Source organism: Pongo pygmaeus, chromosome 2, assembly GCF_028885625.2.
Source record: "Pongo pygmaeus isolate AG05252 chromosome 2, NHGRI_mPonPyg2-v2.0_pri, whole genome shotgun sequence".
Lineage (NCBI taxonomy): Eukaryota > Metazoa > Chordata > Mammalia > Primates > Hominidae > Pongo > Pongo pygmaeus.
Window position 1 is genome coordinate 209,406,168 of NC_085930.1, and position 17,635 is coordinate 209,423,802.

At 43.6% G+C, this 17,635-nt stretch overlaps 1 pseudogene and 1 gene segment (V, D, J or C); both read right to left on the reverse strand.

Annotated features, from left to right (window-relative positions):
* Positions 1–568: 568 nt before the first annotated feature.
* LOC129033018 (immunoglobulin heavy variable 4-28-like) lies at positions 569–3,432 on the reverse strand (annotated as a pseudogene).
* An 855-nt stretch (positions 3,433–4,287) lies between these two features.
* Positions 4,288–4,749, reverse strand: LOC129033662 (probable non-functional immunoglobulin heavy variable 7-81). The segment is given in 2 exon segments: positions 4,288–4,619; positions 4,704–4,749. Coding segments are annotated over 2 exon segments (378 nt in total).
* Positions 4,750–17,635: the final 12,886 nt, after the last annotated feature.

Here is a 17,635-nt window from a genome sequence, read left to right on the forward strand (position 1 = left end):
GACCCTACCATCCGTCTCCTCAGCCGTCGTGCACAGTGGCTACTCTGTCAGCTGCTGTATGTGCTTTAGGGCTTTCCATTTAAAAGTGTCTTTCTCTAGCCCCCCAAACAAAATTCCTGGACCTTAAATACCTTCAAGATCCAGTCTTTCTTTCTGCCCCTTTGTTGTTAATATTGTTTTATTCTGTTAAAATCCATTGGGAACCTCAGTGACAATAGAGGTGACCAGCCTACCCATCCCATTGTCTGACTTCCGCCTGACGGACCTACCCATGAGCTTTAATCCACTGCTGTGCAGCTGATGGGGCCATCTGGACCTTTATTAATAAGAGGTGTGTAATTTGTTAGAGAATGACTGAGATCAGCAGGTGCCTGAGCTCCTCAGAACACAGGTGTGGTCCTGCAGTAGAGTCTGTGTAACTGAAATCACATGTGTATATAACTTGTGGCCTCAGCCCAGAAGCTGATGCCAGCTTCTGGCCATTCCTGGGTAGCCTGATGAGAGGTGTCCAGAGAAGGATGGATGCAGGATATGGGTTTTAGAAAGTGATGTGGTGTTGGGTGCATTGTCAGCCAAATTTCACTGAAAGTCTATTCTGCCCTTTGTACTTGGGGAAAACTGGAAAGAAGGGAATAAAGCTCAGACCCCATGTAGCTCCTCATTTAGGAAGAGATTCAGTGCAAATTTAGAAAGTTGAAGGAATAGACTATACTTTCAGGGATCATTTCTATAGTTCATTCGAGGAGGTTGAAGAAAAACAGTGATGTCTGTGTGATTTTCTTTGACATACTTAGGAGATAGCAGAAGACGGTCAGTGGTCAGTCTCCATCCAGCTGGTACTCACTGTCCATTTGTTATGTCCAAATAAAAGATAAAAGACAACTTTTGTGGCACAGACACCAGGGTTTGTTTCAGAGACCTTTCCCCAAAAATGGCCAGTGGTGGCTCACACCTGTAATCCCAGCACTTTGGGAGGTGAGGCGGGAGGATCACGAGGTCAGGAGATCGAGACCATCCTTGCTAACATGGTGAAACCCCGTCTCTACTAAAAATACAAAAAATTAGCCAGGGTTGGTGGCAGGCGCCTGTAGTCCCAGGTACTCGGGAGGCTGAAGAAGGAGAATCACTTGAATCCTGGAGGTGGAGGTTGTAGTGAGCCGAGATCGCGCCACTGCACTTCAGCCTGGTGACAGAGCGAGACTGTCTCAAAGAAAAAAAAAAGAAATAAAAAAGAAAAACAATGGCCAACAGGGCCATGACACATTTTTTTATGAGAGTTACTATTTTTGCCTACTTTATATGGAAATCTGAGAGATGTGCCCAGACTCAGGGGGCTGCTTCTCCTTCTAGGAGACAAAGCTAACAGAGTTATGTAGTATTAGTCTGTGTGGGTCTTCACAAGAAGACAACAGGAGTGGGTGGCATAAACAACAAATACTGATCTTCTTACAGTTCTGCAGTCTGAATGTCCAAGATCACGGTGCTGGCAGGGCTGGTTCTTGGTGCAGCTTCTTCCTGGCTTGCACAGGGCCACCTTCTAGTCCACTGTGTCTCCACATGGCCTCTTCTCTGCGTGCACGTGGAAGGTGAGAGGTCTTTGGTGTCTCTTCCTCTTCTTATAAAGACAACACGTCTATTGCTTTAGGGTCTCACACGTATGACCACATTTAACCTTAATTATATACTTAAAATTCCAATATAGATCCACTGGATTTAAGATTTCAGCATATGAATTTCTAAGAGGGCACAATTCAATTGACGACACAAATCAATTGACGACACAAATTGGTGAGAAGCATTAGAACTTTTTTTTAATCAAGAAGGAAAAAATGGGCCATTCAGGAACTTGTAGGAAAGTTCCTAGTATTGGTGATACTTCGACTGTAAGAGGAAAATTTGTCTTCTTCCTTTTTTTTTTTTTTTTTTTAGACGGAGTTTTGCTCTTGTTGCCCAGGCTGGAGTGCAATGGCGCGATCTCGGCTCACAGCAACCTCCGCCCCCCAGGTTCAAGCCATTCTTCTGCTTCAGCTTCCGGAGTAGCTGGGATTACAGGCATGCGCCACCACGCCTGGCTAATTTTGTATTTTTAGTAGAGACGGGGTTTCTCCATGTTGGTCAGGCTGGTCTCGAACTCCGGATCTCAGGTGATCCACCCGCCTCGGCCTCCCAGAGTGCGGGGATTACAGGCATACGCCACCGCACAAGGCCTGTCGTCCTCCTTTCTTTCCTGCCAGAAGGACGTGAGGAAGCAGAACCACAGATAATAAAGAAAGAGCAGCCCTGGGGACAGCTGAGGTGCTGGCGAGGAGGCAGACCCCTGAGCTGATGAGGAAGCCCCGCCCTCCCTGCACCTGCTCCTGACCCGGCCTCCTGCTCTGTGGGCCCCGCGCGCCCCCTGCTGGTCCTGAGCGGCACCTGCGCCCGCCCCATCCGCCTCCTTGCAGGGATGTTTGTGTCTGAGCTCACACTCACGTCCCCTCACTGTGTCTCTCGCACAGTAATACACGGCTGTGTCAGCGGCGGTCACAGAGCTCAGCTTCAGGGAAAACTGGTTCTTGGACGTGTCTACTGACACGGTGACTCAACTCCTGAGGGACGGGGTGTAGTAGCTGCTCCCACTATAATAAATGTACCCAATGCATTCCAGCCCCTTACCTGAGGGCTGGCGGACTCAGATCCACCAGTTTCCACTGCTGATGGAGTCATCAGAGACAGCGCAGGTGAGGGACAGGGTCTCCGAAGGCTTCACCAGTCCTGGGCCCCACTCCTGCAGCTGCACCTGGGACAGGACCCCTGTGAACAGAGAGACCCACAGTGAGCCCTGGGATCAGATGCAGCCTCCCATATCTTCATATCTGCATCCTAGAGACACTCACATCTGGGAGTTGCCACCAGGGGGAGGAAGAACCACAGGCCTTTCACGTTCTTGCACACGAGGTCTATGACTCTCAGAAAGCATTTCTCATGTAAGCAGAACGCTGAATTTAAGGAAATGTGTGGTGGTTTCCTGTGGGCGCTTAAATGAGGAGTTGCATGTGGGTGGTGCCTTTGTATGGAAAGATGAAAAGGGATGAGGGAGGCCACAGTCTTTCGGGCTCGCCCTGGGAGGAGGATACTGGCTGTGCCCTCTGAGAACTCGGTTCTCTACCTGTGGCCTCCCCTCACCAAGCCCAGAGTCCTCTTCATCCAGGTAGGGAATGTGTTGAAGGAGCTGTTCTGGGAGATGAATGTGATCATGGATCAACAGATTTTGGAATAGGGTCAATATTGTTCTACCCTTAAAGACTCATGTAAAACCATCCACACACCCAATTCATTCGAATTGTCATTTACACCTTCAGATACATTGAAACAGCAGCTGAGTGTAATAATCTCAGTGAGTTCAGACAAACCTGGATGCATCCAATGTTTATCGTAGTTCTGAATATCCATCGTAGATATCTTGCCATATGTAAGACATGGTGCATGACCATTTCTTACATAATGGGAGTTCACTGTAAAAGTAGCATGAAGATGTGTAAATATAATGCCTAGGTAGATAAACTGCTGAATTAACAAAGCCTGGAGCCAATTATATTCTGGCATCTTGTTATTTAGTTGTGAATTTATTTTCAGTTGGTTAGTTCAAGTTCCCAAAAATCAATTTCTTCTAAGATAGTCACATATAATAATCTTGAGATATTAAAATTTAAAAAAAAACTAATTTGAAAATGAACCCAGCTTCCAGAAGTGAGAATTACTTTGTGGTGAATGGTAGGAAGTGTGGAGATGCAGCTGAATACCAAGATTGTGTTCACAGTTGTTTTAATTAGGGGAATTTCTATACATCTCTTCTATTTATTAGAAACTCCCACTGAGAACCTTGAACTAACATAATTTGTTGATAGATTACACAAAAACAATGAAGCTGAAGGTTATTAAGCAGGAATTGCTATTACAAAATTAGCTTTCCTTTAGAACACATTCTTCTACCTGATGTGAAATTAGCCCAGATGCACTGATGAGAGCTTGTCAGTTAAGCAAAGAGCAGGAAATGGGATCACATGTGTCTGGAGCAGGGCATGGCTTTGGGATGCTTTGCTAACAAAGTGGCTTGTCACGTCCTCTGGAAAACCCATTAAAATGAGCAAGTTAAGGATCTCTTAGGAGCACCTGTCTATCCCATATTCTTGGATAATATAAAGGTGGATGTCGATGCAAAATGAGATAAGATGGAAGTTAAGGAAACTGCTGCATCACTGCCTCAGCTCAGCACAGCTGCCTCCCCGATCAGGGTTTCTGACACTCTCAGGATGTGGGTTTCCACATGGTGTATCTCGCACAGTAATACATGGCCGTGTCCTCAGCCTTTAGGCTGCTGATCTGCAGGTATGCTGTGCTGACAGAGGTGTCCATGGAGAAGACAAACCGTCCTGTGAAGCCCTGGGCATATGTTGGGTTCCCAGTGTCGGTGTTGAACCATCCCATCCACTCAAGCCCTTGTTCAGGGGCCTGTTGCACCCAATTCATACCATAGGTGGTGAAACTGTAACCAGAATCCTTGCAGGAGACCTTCACTGAGGCCCCAGGCTGCTTCACCTCATGACCAGACTGCACCAACTGCACCTGGGAGTAGGTACCTGTGGAGTGGACACAGGAGTGGGTAAAGTCTCACTTGAGTGGCCTGGTTTCTGCCTCAGCCCTGGGACTGGGGAGCCCCTTACCTGTTGCTGCTGCCACCAGGAAGAGGATGCTCCAGGTCCAGTCCATGGTGAGGAGCTGTGCTCTAGGGGATTCTCCCAAGGAGGGATGTGGTTGTTGGGTGATGCTCTCAGGGTACAGAGTTGGGTGATGCTCTCAGGGTACAGAGATACTATATTCCCCTCAGTTATTTGCATATTCATGAAGGATTCTATTTAATAGACCAATTCCTGACCCAGTATGAGAAAGAGAAAATCCATGACACGCGGACGACACAATTGTTAGAAGCTGAGGGTTCAAGTTGTAATCCTGTTAGAGGCCATGCATCCCCTACACATTCCTGAACTCTGTGTTGATAGAGCTTCCCCCACTGGGGAACAACTCCCCCAGGACAGCACCTCAATTTGAACCCACATTTGAATGTCTCAGGGGCAACGTGAACCATTTCTAGACCTTAATATGTGAATGCGTTATTTTGGGAATGAGTGTGTCTCTCCAAAAATTGCACTTATTTATAAGTAAGGAGCTCTTCCTGACCTCCAGCTGCTTACTATTAAGATAACTAGCAGAGTTTGAAATCACCATTATTAAAGTGGTTCTCATTACAACATCCAGTTTGATAAATGCTCACAATTGAATAGGGTATTTATACAAACATCAACAGTCCTTGTGAAATATTTATTTTAGATATTTTTAAAGGAAGACCCAGGCCCTGAGAGGAACCCCTCCCCAGCCTCCTGTGCACCTGCTCTGGGGCGGAAGACTGTGCTGGGTGTGTCCTGAGAGCCCCCTACAGCCCAGCCCCCACCCTGCAGGGAGGTTTCTATCTGAGCTGACAGAGTATATTCCTACCAGTGTCTCTGGCCCAGTATAAAGTGGCTGTGCCCTGGCTCAGAATTCCACTTTATTTACACCATATGCTTCTCACACCATCTCTTGAAATAGTGAATTGGCCTTAGGAAACCCAGTGAACTCTGCAGGGAGACCCCAAGAAAAGATCTCATGCATCACCAGGGAGCCCTTTCCTGGAGCTTAAGACGCACAGAATCACTGGACACATGGTGAAACCAAAAGCTCTTCAGGGGTTGAGGGGAGACTCTTATTTCCTCTAGGGTCCTGCAGTTGATTATTGTACCTGAGAAAACCTGTATGTGCAGGTGCACGTGGGTAGATGCCCACTCCAACTCTACTATTCAACTCACACACACACACACACACACACACACACACACACACACACATTGTGGCTAATTTTTACATTAGTGGGCCCCATGTTTGCCCTTTTTTCTGGTATTCATCTCATGAAAAGCACTCCCTACACTGGAACTAAGACTGAATATGTGTCTACTTTCTGCAAACAGAATTAAAGAAAGCAGAATACAAGTGGACTCTTGGGAAGTGCATGCACATTGAATTCACCTGGTCTCACTGTGGAACCCTGCAGATGCCCCATGAAAAGTAAATTTGAGACAAATGAGGGTGAAATCATTTCATTGGTGCTGAAGTTGCTGTTGTCAGAGGCTTCAAATTGCTCTATTTTCCTTAACCTTTTTTCTCCTATTTTCCTCCTCAGATAGAGTTTGTGCATTGCCACACTCTCATATTTAGTTCATATTGACTAAACTGGTGAGACGTAATCTGTGGAACACGGAACCATTACATGTTTTTACAGTTAAATTGTTATCCTGTGGATGTCTTCTTTCTCTGGTCTGTGATCTATAAAGGAAGTCTCCAGAAGTGAAGCTGATTTTTGCTCTTTTCTGGGTGGAACATCACAGGAAAATTTTCTTAAATGTACTCCTATTGGCTAATTTTACCCATTTTCATGAAAAGAAGGCTGCTGGTATGGGCTTGTAATGGGGATGGATTACCTTTCCTCACGTAGATATAGTTCTAAAAATGCTCTTCCCCTGGTTTGTCTGTCTGAAGAAGGTCTGGGTGTATTTATCAGAGATTTGGTCTCCTGATAATAGAGACATGAAGGGATCTATGTGGATTCTCACCCTGAGAACCTGGAAGTTCCCTGGAGGAAAAGGCGATAAGAGTATGGGGGGTGGAGCTCCCAGGATCTCTCACCCTCACGCTAGTCCAGACATACCCTTTATGTTTATTTAGTTCGGATTTTCATATAACAAACCACACAGCCAGGCTCATTTAAATTATCCATACTCAGTCCATATTGGAGCAGCAGCTGAGTATAATAATCGCATTGAACTCAGACAAATCTGGGCTCAATCCTACTTTTACTGTATCTCAGAGCAACTTTACTGACTCACTTAACTTGGAGATTATGTCTTCCCTGAAGGAACTGTAAGGGTTGCTGTGGAGTCTCTGTGGGGTTGGAGTGTTTTGCATCAGCCTGTCATGCAGGGTGTTCTGAATGATGTAGACCTTTACACTTAAATGGTAATTATTCCTAGTGATGTGGAAATGGCAGGAAGCCTTCAATTCTGTTTCCTTCTTTTGTTCACCTAATTGTCTACAAAAATCCCATGAACCTCAGGAATCTCTCCTTCATGGATGACTCTGAAGATTGTCAATCAATTCAGTGCTGCAGACACAGGGAGCTAACGGAGGATTCTCAGTTCACTGATATTTCGGACTAGTAAAATAGGACACAACCGAGAATGAACCACTTTTGTCGATGCCAATCAATATTAAATTCAAAAGTCATGATTATTAGTAAATTAGAGTGTAAAATATTCATGATTCTTGACAATGAGGTCTCAAACTTGATGGTTTGCAGGAGAAACAAGCTCATTATGGTTAAAAAGGAGCTTCTTTACGTGGGAAGTTAGTTTTTTAAACAAAAGCACCTGAAGCACCTGAGAGGTGGTTTCCTGAGATCTTGCAAAAATTTATCTATTGGAGAAAAACATCAGGAAAACTGGTCTCAAATAATTGACAGAAACCTTATAAGAAATTTTTAACAACACAGCCATGAAACTCTACTTAGTAGATTTTTTGGTTCATGTCTTACAACTCAAGAAGCAATTAAGAAATCTACACAATTGGAAGCCTACTCCAACAGAGATAATTTTTCCCTTCTTGAAAAATAAACCAGTATTCATACAGAGACACTTCCCATGAGGGCTACAACTTACATAGGTTTCTGTAACCTGAAGAAGTTTTCCTAAGAGGATTATCCTCTAGACATCTATGTATGCAAAAATACATTGTGTATGTATGTGTATGAGTAATCTGTACAAGCCCTTGGCATTCTAAACTTATGTAAATGTGACAATTTTATCACTTACTGTGCTCTCACACTTTACTGATTTCAAAAGTTCATCACCCTTCTGATGGAGCAATAGCTGCCTTTGATAATATGCTGTAGCTTCAAGTGAACACATTCTAGATCCTCACTTGACTTCATGGTTTCATATTTAGCATTGGCGTGTCTTTGACTGAAAACCCAACATTTTCATCCAACAGATTCTCCTCTTATGAGATCATTCTGAACACTGCCAACAACCTCCATCATGCATACTTTCAACCTTTTGCTTTTAAGGGAATAAGGGCGCAAATTCATCATTGCTTTAAGGTGAGAAAGTTTCTTGGACTTCCATCATATTCATTAGAAACTCTCATGGAGAACCATAATCAAATATTATTTGTTTATGAATCATACCTCAAAACTGAAACTGTTTCTCATGACGGCTATACCATTCTATATTTCCACAATTATTGAAAGCAGTATAAATGCTCCTAAATTAATTAAAACTGGAAATATATGATCAGAAATTCTGCTCCTAGAAATATACCCAAAGGAATTAAAATTACCACCTTGTAAAGATATCTGCATCCTATATTTATTGAAACACTATTAATCACAGCCAAGATATGGAAACAATCTGAGTGTCAGTAGACAGACAAATGGATAAAGACAATGTGGTGTGTATACACAATAGAAAACTATTTAATCTTATAAAAGAAGAAGATGCTGCCATTTGCCACAAGATGGATCGAATTCATAACCACTAACAGGGCACACCATTCATTATAGTTCCTCCCTAGGGAATGGCAGATCCTTATTCAGTAGTAACCACTGGCTGTGATGGGAAGTAAACTTTTATGTACTGTTGAATTTTTCAGCATAACACATCAATGTCTTAAAATATTCTGCTGTGTCTGGATGTGATAAAGTAGAGTCTAATATTAGTAGTAAAATTTAAAGTGCACAAGCCTTCTAGACACCGAGTCATAGGCTGATTATGACTCTGTCCTTTAGGGTGTGGACCATAGGTCTTACATACTAGTTGGAGTACTTTTGGGAAAAGAAGTTCCAGGGGTATAATTTCTTGAACTGGCCAGAGAATGCACAGGTGAGGCAGAGGGTCAGTGAGGGCACTTCCAGTCTAGGGCTGACTCTGGTAGCTGCTCCTAGGACAGGGCACTTAGAGATATAGAGACTCAGTCCGTGTCAGACTCAGTCCCTGTCAGTCACTTGCAGCCACAACCATTTCTATAGGTTGTGTCTGACATCAGAAACACTCAACTTGGGAGCAGGAGAAGTTGGGAATTCCATTCCCAATGCTGATTCTATCTGAGAGCTTGAAGAAAAATCTTGATTGTCACAGCTTTGTCTTTACAAGAGAGAGAGACTGAGGTCAGACTCCCTTGTATTTGAAAGTTTTATTTATTTATTTTTTTTCTGGATGAATTGAAGCACTGCCTTGCCAAAAACTACAGCCATTACAGTTGATGAAATCTTCTTGATAGTGATATTTCAACTTGTGACATATACATTTCTATATCAACTGACTCGTGAAAATCTCAGGAGAATAATTACAAAATAACTCTCTAATTCATGAGTGTTACTCCAATACTATGCTGTCCTTACTGCCAACAATCTTCTGGAAAGGTTGAAGAAGAAATAAATAGTAAATTTAATTTTTAAATTAAAATTATCAAAACTTTCAGAAACCCATGAACTCCCTTTGCCAAAGGTACTGTCACTAGTGCGTATGACCTCTGGTCCACTCCTTCAGGGACACAGTCACAGTCATAATAACCTATGACTTAATATCTGAAGGTCCATGGATTACTTATTTTACCACTTGTATTAGACTCTGCTATCTCACATGCAGACACAACATATTTTAAGAGATTGATATTTACTGTATTAGTCTGTTTTCATGCTGCTAATAACACAGACCCTAGACTGTGTAATTTAAAGAGGAAAAAGTTTAATGGACTTACAGTTTAACGTGGCTTTGGAGGCCTCAACATCATGGCAGAAGGCAACGAGAAGCAAGTCGTATCTTACATGGGGATAGCAGCAAGCAAAGACAGAGCGTGTGCAGGGAAACTCCCATTTTTAAAACCATCAGATATCACGACACTCACCCAGTATCAAAAGAACATCACAAGGAAGAACTGCCTCCGTGATTCAATCACCTCCCGCTGGGCTCCTCCCATGACACATGGAAATTGTGGGAGATAAAATTCAAGATGAGATTTGAGCTGGGGCACAGCCAAACCACATGATTCCACCCATGGCCCCTCTCAAATCTCATGTCCTTACAATTCAAAACCATTCATTTCCAACAGCCCTCAAAGTCTTAACTCATTTGAGCGTTAATTCAAAAGTCCACAGTCCAAGGTCTCAACTGACACAAGGCAAGTCCCTTCCATCTATGAGTCTGTAAAATCAAAACCAAGTCAGTAACCCCCTAGATACAATGGGGGTACAGGCATTTTGTAAATACAGCCATTCCAAAAGGGAGAAATTGGCCAAAAGTACAGGCCCTATGCAAGTTTGAAATCCAGCTGGGCAGTCAAATCTTAACGTTCTAAAGTAATCTTTGTTGACTCCATGTCTCAAATCCAGGTTACCCTGATGCAACAGGTAGGTTCCTATGGTCTTGGGCAGTTCTGCCCCTGTGGCTTTGCTGGGCACAGTTTCCCTCCTGGCTACATTCATGGGCTGGCATTGAGTGTATATGACTTTTCCAGGCACATGGTGCAAGCTGTCAGTAGATTTACAATTCTGGGGTCTGGAGGAGGGTGGCTTTCTTCTTACAGCTCGACTAGGCAGTGCCCCAGTAGGGACTCCATGTGGGATTTCTGACCCCGCGTTTCCCTGTTGCACTGGGACTCAAGGCATATGCCACAAGGCCTGGCTAATTTTTGTATTTTTAATAGAGATGGGTTTTTGCCATGTTGTCCAGGCTGGTCTTGAACTCTTGACCTCAGGTGATCTGCCTGCCTAAGCCTCCCAAAGTGTTGGGATTACAGGCCTGAGCCACCGTGCCTTGCCAAGATTAATATAACTATGTAATTTAATGATGTATTTGAAAACTTCATGATCATACAAACACACATACATGCACAACAGCCCAGCAAAGACTCATACATGTGCCCATGCAAAAGTGAATGTATATCTAAACACCAAAACAACACACCCATTTGTTTCATATTATTCTAATTATTTAATTGAATTTAAATTGTGTCTGCAGTTTGGGGTTTTAGTCCAAAAGAATGCTTTTCTACGTGTATGTCTGCTTATTCCAATATTAAAAAGACAAATATATTTAAATACACGTTTTGGTAAAACTGTATGTAAATGCCATTCTTGTCAAGTATTGAAACAGGAATTAAAAGAAATTAAAGAATGTGTAAGCAGAAACCCAGTTGTATGTAAGAAAACCCAATTCTCCCTGAAAAAGAGAAAGAGCTGGAGTCCTTTAAAAAACTAACTGCCTGTTTTTCTGTGGCTAATGAGCCTTACCTCTCCTCCCTTCTCAGGCATCATGAAGACCCTGATTCCCTAGCGGTGTAGCTGCAAGGTCACTGGAAGGATAAACTCAAGTCGCGAAACATGTTTTTCCTTGAAAAGTAAGAGATGATGTAATGCATGTTTCAATTGAATAACTGTCTTTGTTTTTCACTTCTGTAGTATGCTTCCCCCTGCACAGATCTCCCCCCTCCCACCCCACAAAATGCTTAAAAGCTAACTTAACTCTGTTCTGGGCTCAGTCCTTTGGATGTTAATTCGACTTGGCCGGTGCACCTAAATAATAAATATCCTCCTGAACACCATTGGTCTCTCTGATTCCTTAAAAAATCCCAGAACAGTATGGCACTTAAATGTGCAATGGTATTTATTTTAAATATCAGTCTGTTGTTAATAAATTGAATAACTAATAAGACAAACATCACTTTTAAAATTGTATTGCGTTATTTGTTGAATTTAGATGGTAATTTTCAAAGTAAGCGAGATAAAATTTTTTACTTGAAAAGTTTTGAAAAAAACTTTTTTGGCATGAATATTCAATACAAACTCTAGTCTTTATTTGCCAGCATGCCTTTATAATAGAGAACATCCAGCAATATGAAATTAAACCCAGCCCACGCTTTTCAGGGCTCACTCACAATGGCAGCTTCCTAGAAGGTGGTCTGAGAGGGTGTAAGCACATGGGGATTTGGGCTTCATCATCAAAGTGAAGAAGTAATTCATGAATTTCACAATATGTAAAGTCAGAAAATTAACTTTCCCCTCAGGGCTTACTGTAGTGTGTAGCCCCTCCCCCGTACTCTAAGTTGGAGAATACTAACTGCCTGTTTTTCCTTCTGTGCTCAGTAAGCCTTATCTGTTCTCACTGGTTTCACATTCCTTGAGGCTCAGAGGGTTCTTGCTTACCTCCCCAGTACAGCTGCAAGATCATAAGATTGTTAAGTATATGTTACAGAACCATGTATTCCCAAGGATGTAAGACATGAAGTAACAAATAACTGCCTTTGTTCTCTCTTCTGTAATTACGCTTCCTGCATCATGTAGCTCCCGGCCACTGACTGTGTAAAAAGTGGCTGCTTTCTTTGTCCAGGGCTCAGACTTTCCTGGATGCTAGTCCAACTGAGCAAGGTGATCACCTTTTAATAAAGGACTATCCTGAACTGTTTGGTCTCTCCCATCTTTGATCGTCCTGCAACAAAAGCACTAGTGAGCCCCAGGGCTGAGCATACAGAAGGCAGCAGGAGCTGCAGAGCCCACTCTGTGGTACTTAGGGAAGGGAGAGAATGGAATGAGGGTGATGTCTGCAGGACCCTAGAAAAGGGTGAGGATGGCAGAGAGTCTGCAGGTAGGTGAGCATATTCTAAGGAGAACTGTTATCCTCCTCAACTTGGTTGGATTCAGTTATTATGAAGAGAAGGGAACTGTTCACCAGACTTGGAGGACAGAAAGTAAAAGGAATTTTTATTTCCTGCACGGAGACTGAGGAAGACAAAAGACTTTTAAAGTAAAAAGGAAGATGGAGAAATAGTCTGAAAAACAGGACACCAGGAGCCAACCAAAGTGCAGAACAAGAGCCTTTAAAGTGGTGTTTAATTTCCATTCCACTTTCACCTGATGAAAGAAAAAGAAATAAAACACCATGCATATGGTGAGTTAATGTTAGACAACATATATAATTGTTTGAGTATTACAGCAAAAAAACACAAAACTCTATTCATAGAAACAATTTGTATAGAGGATACACATTTTTTAAGACAGGGTCTCACTCTGTCAACCAGGCTGGAGTGCAGTGCTACAATCACATCTCACTACAGCCTCAACTTTCCAGGCTTAAGGGATCCCCCCGCCTCAGCCTTCCAAGTATCTGGGAACACAGGCAGCATCACACCCAGCTATTTTTTTTTGTATAGAAAGGATTTCACTGTGTTGCCAGGCTGTTCTAAAACTCCTGAGCTCAAGTGATCTGCCTGCCTCAGCCTCCCAAAGTGCTGAGATTGCAGGTGCAATTTTTAAAATTTCACTCTTTTAATAATAGTATTTTAATAAAATATATAAATAACCTATTTTAAAAATTGTCCTGAGAGATCATTGCTAGCATTACTCAGAAAATACGCAGCATTAAAACTTCAAATAGGCTAGGCATGGTGGCTCACGCCTGTAATCCCAGCACTTTGGGAAGCCTAGGGGGCAGATCACCTGAGGTCATGAGTTTGAGACTAGCCTGGCCAACATGGTGAAACCCCGTCTCTTCTAAAAGTACAAACATTAGCCAGGCACAGTGGCAGGCACGTGGTGGCAGCTACTCAGAAGTATGAGGCAGGAGAATTGCTTGAACCCTGGAGTCGGAAGTTGCCATGAGCCAAGATCATGCCACTGCACTCCAGCCTGTGCGACAAGAGGGAGACTCTGTCAAAAAAAAAAAAAAAAAAATCCCTGTTCTAAGTTAATGTTTTGGAAGTAACATTTGTAAAGAAATCATGGATTTACAAGGAAGTAATGGTGAGAGATCCTGGGGAAGATTTTTGCTTGCCCAGGTCAGGAATCACCAAGGTCTAAAAGGAAAGCGCAGCCTCACAGGCTCCTGATGCAGAGCTGCCTCCTAAGGGAATCCTGATGTCCTGAGCGCCCCCTGGTGGTTATGAGCGCCCTCTGGTGGTTATGAGCGCCCCCTCATGTCCTGAGCGCCCCCTGGTGGTTCTGAGTACCTGCTGGGGTCCTAAGCGCCCCTTCGTGGTTCTGAGCGTCCCCTGGTGTCCTGAACACCCCCTGGTTGTCCTGAGCACCCCCAGTTGACCCGAGCACCCATTGCTGTCCTGAGTGCCTCCTGGTGGTGCTGAGCACCCCCTGGTGTCACCCCCTGATGTCCTGAATGCCCCTTGGTAGTTCTGAACGTTCCCTTTGTGTCCTGAGCGACCCCTGCTGGTTCTGAGCGCCTCCTGGTGTCCTGTGCGCCCCCTGCTGGTTCTGAGCATCCCCTGGTGTCCTGACTGCCCCCTGGTGGTTCGGAGCACCCCGTGGTGTCCTGAACACACCCTGGTAGTCTTGAGCGTTCCCTGGTGTCCTGAGCGCCCCCTGGTGGTTCAGAGCACCCCCTGGTGTCCTGAACACCCCCTGGTTGTCCTGAGCATCCCCTGGTGTTCTGAGCGCCCCCTAGTGGTTCTGAGCACCTCCTGGTAGTTCTGAGCGACCCCTGGTAGTTCCAATCAGCATCTACTATGCAATTCCCTCCTGTCTCCCTGCAGAGGATTTTGTGTCTGGGCTCACACACATGTTCCCGCTCCTGTGTCACTCACAGTAACACAAGGTCTTGTCCTTGGCTTTCAGGTTGGTCATTTTAAGGTAGACTGCACTAGAAAGGGTGTTGCTTGGGACTGTTAATTGTCTTGTAGTCATGGAGAGTAACCCTGAGAACTCAGTGTTGCCACCCACACCAATCCCTGTCATGAAGCTTGCTGGACCAAGCTCATGCTGTAGCCAGTAAAAGTGAAATCAGAGGTTTTGCAGGAGAGTCTGTGAGAACCGCTGAGCTGTACAATGTTTCCCCCTCTGACTCCATCAGTAAGCTTCGACAAGACTTATGTGAACACATAACCCTAACCCTAACCCTCTGTTTTTTGTTTGTTTGTTGTTTGCTTTTCTGTGGGGTTTTTGTTGTTGTTGTTTGCTTTTTTTTAAAAAAAATTCCCTTTCCCTGCTTTTTTGTCACAGCAGCCTTTGTCACTTCAAACACCGCAAGTGTTCTTTTAAAAACATTATATCAACCTTTCAATTAAAATGCAACATGTCTGAAACTTGGTATCTGGAGAGGTGAGATGGACAAAGGAGCCCTTGTTACTGCACATTTTCATTCTCTAAACTTCACCTTGCACACAGTAACAGACAATGCACAAAGCCACTTCCTTATGGACTGAAATTCTGAAATCCTTTTATGCCTGGCCTTTCAATCCTTCAACTTCCCCTCTTCCACACTGTGAATGATTGTATTCACATTTTTTTCTTCTTCATATGAGGGCTAAAGCTTTTTTTCTCACTAATATTTTTGGAGATTTTTAAGATTTTCTTTTGTTTTGACATACAATCCTATGGCGGCTGAGAAATAAATTTTTTTTCTATTTTATTTTTCAGCCCCAGGTGTTTGCTTTTGCAGATTCTTGAGCACACTGAAAGCCTCCAAGGCATGGAGCAGGGTGCCTAAACTTTCAGTGATTATAGGGAGTTGAGAGACTCAACTGGGAAAGGAAAGATCTAAAAGGAGGCAATTTGGAAGATAAAAATTTTCTCAAAGGAGCCATTAAAGTTCTAAATAATTCTTAGTAAAGTCATGCAAACAGGAAAGGAAGTAGAATTAGTTCCATATTGGTGGAACAGAGTCAGCAGAGGTTTGAGAAGGAGAATTTAGTCAACTGAGAAGTTCCCATGAAAGTAGCAAGATCAAGATCACAGAGACACCTTGAAGCAAAAAGCCAGGAATAACTTCCAACCCAAGAGGAGAATGGAGAGGCCTCAAAACCAAAGCTAGGATAAGAAACTTGTAGCCCAAGAGTTACCTTCCAGACAAAGAAGCCTGAGATTCCAACCCAGCTTCAGAGAGTACTCACTCAAAATGTTACTGAAACTGTAGGCTTTTTAATGACTTAGCCATGCATGCAAAAGGCATTCCCTAAGGTGGCACAGAAGATGGAGCCCCCATATCCAAAGATAGCCAAGGAGAAAGAAAGACCCCTGTTGCCAGAGCCAGTGGGCAAAGGCAACAGAAAAGGAGACAAGGGTCCTAATGGGATGAGATCCTTTCAGATTTAGGCTTATACAAACTCCTGAGAACTGGCAGGTTGACAGCCATAAATGGGGTACCAACATTTCTAATCATTGGATTACAAGTTCTCAGGCATCCAAAATGATTAACAAAATGACAATTTCTAGGGCTTCTGTGGGAGAGTATGGAAAGGTCTTTTTGAACCTTTTAACGCTGTCAATGGAAGAATGATGAGGTTCATAAATTTGGAAAGGAGACACTTCTTCATTTTTATGTTTATTTTTTTTTTTGAGACAGAGTTTCACTCTTGTTGCCCATGCTGGAGTGCAATGGCGTGATCTTGGCTCACTGCAACCTCCACCCCCTGGATTCAAGCGATTCTCCTACCTCAGCCTCCTGATTAGCTGGGATTACAGACGCCCACCACCACACCTGGCTAATTTTTTGTATTTTTAGCAGAGACAGGGTTTCATCATGTTGGCCAGGCTGGTCTGAAACTCCTGACCTCTGGTGATCCAACTGCCTTTGCCTCCCAAAGTGCTGGGATTACAGGCATGAGCCACCGCACCCAGTGAGAGATTTATTTCCTATAAAGGGTTGCAGCCTGCAGGATTGTCCTTCTGACAGGCTGGGAAGCATAGCCTCCAGCCAAAAGCCAGAAACAGGTGCTTCAAGGAAGAGGTAAAGGAAATAGTAATTTATGCTTAGTGGAATGGCCAAATACATTTATTTAATAAGCTCTAGGAGGAGTCATGCATATTTATGGAAGGAGAAATGCATGCATGCGCAATTGAGTTTCTTGCTTCTTCATGGGTCCCACATACAAAAAATGGCAGTGTTAGCATGATCCCAGGGTGGAGTTTTCAGCCCTCTGACATTAAAAGGTGAAGCAGAGGACATGAAAACTCACTCTGCATCCTCTGTATGCTGGCCAGAACCTTTCCGTTGTGGGTGGTCTCTTATCAGGCAAGAAAGGAGAGGTTGATATCAGTGGTGGAGCCTTTGAAATGGCTGGTTTCTGTTAAATCCTTAGGGAAGAAAGCCTCATCATGGTTAGCAAAGGAGGGGGTATAACAATGTGTATCTGACCCCCATCATCCCATCCTAGCAAAGCTGAGAACTCAGTTTTGAAAGTTACTCTGGGGTCCCCTCAGCCAGGAGTGGGGTCTGTTCAGTCAGGTGGGGGCTTAGGATTTCATTTTCATTTATCAATGCTAACGGGAAAGAGTACGCTGTCTCCATGGCAGCTGAATTTGCAAGAAACTCCTTGGATGGGGTTAACGGCAGCTGTATTTTAGAAATAACATCAAGGTAGTTGTCAAAATACTTAGGAATGTGATTTCTGGACTGTAAGGTGAGACTTGTTTAGCTTTGGAAAAAAATGCCCAACTTGTAATAGGGGAGGAAAAATAATTTTCTATGTTTTCAGAATTCTTAGATGGGACCCTCTGTAAAAACTAACG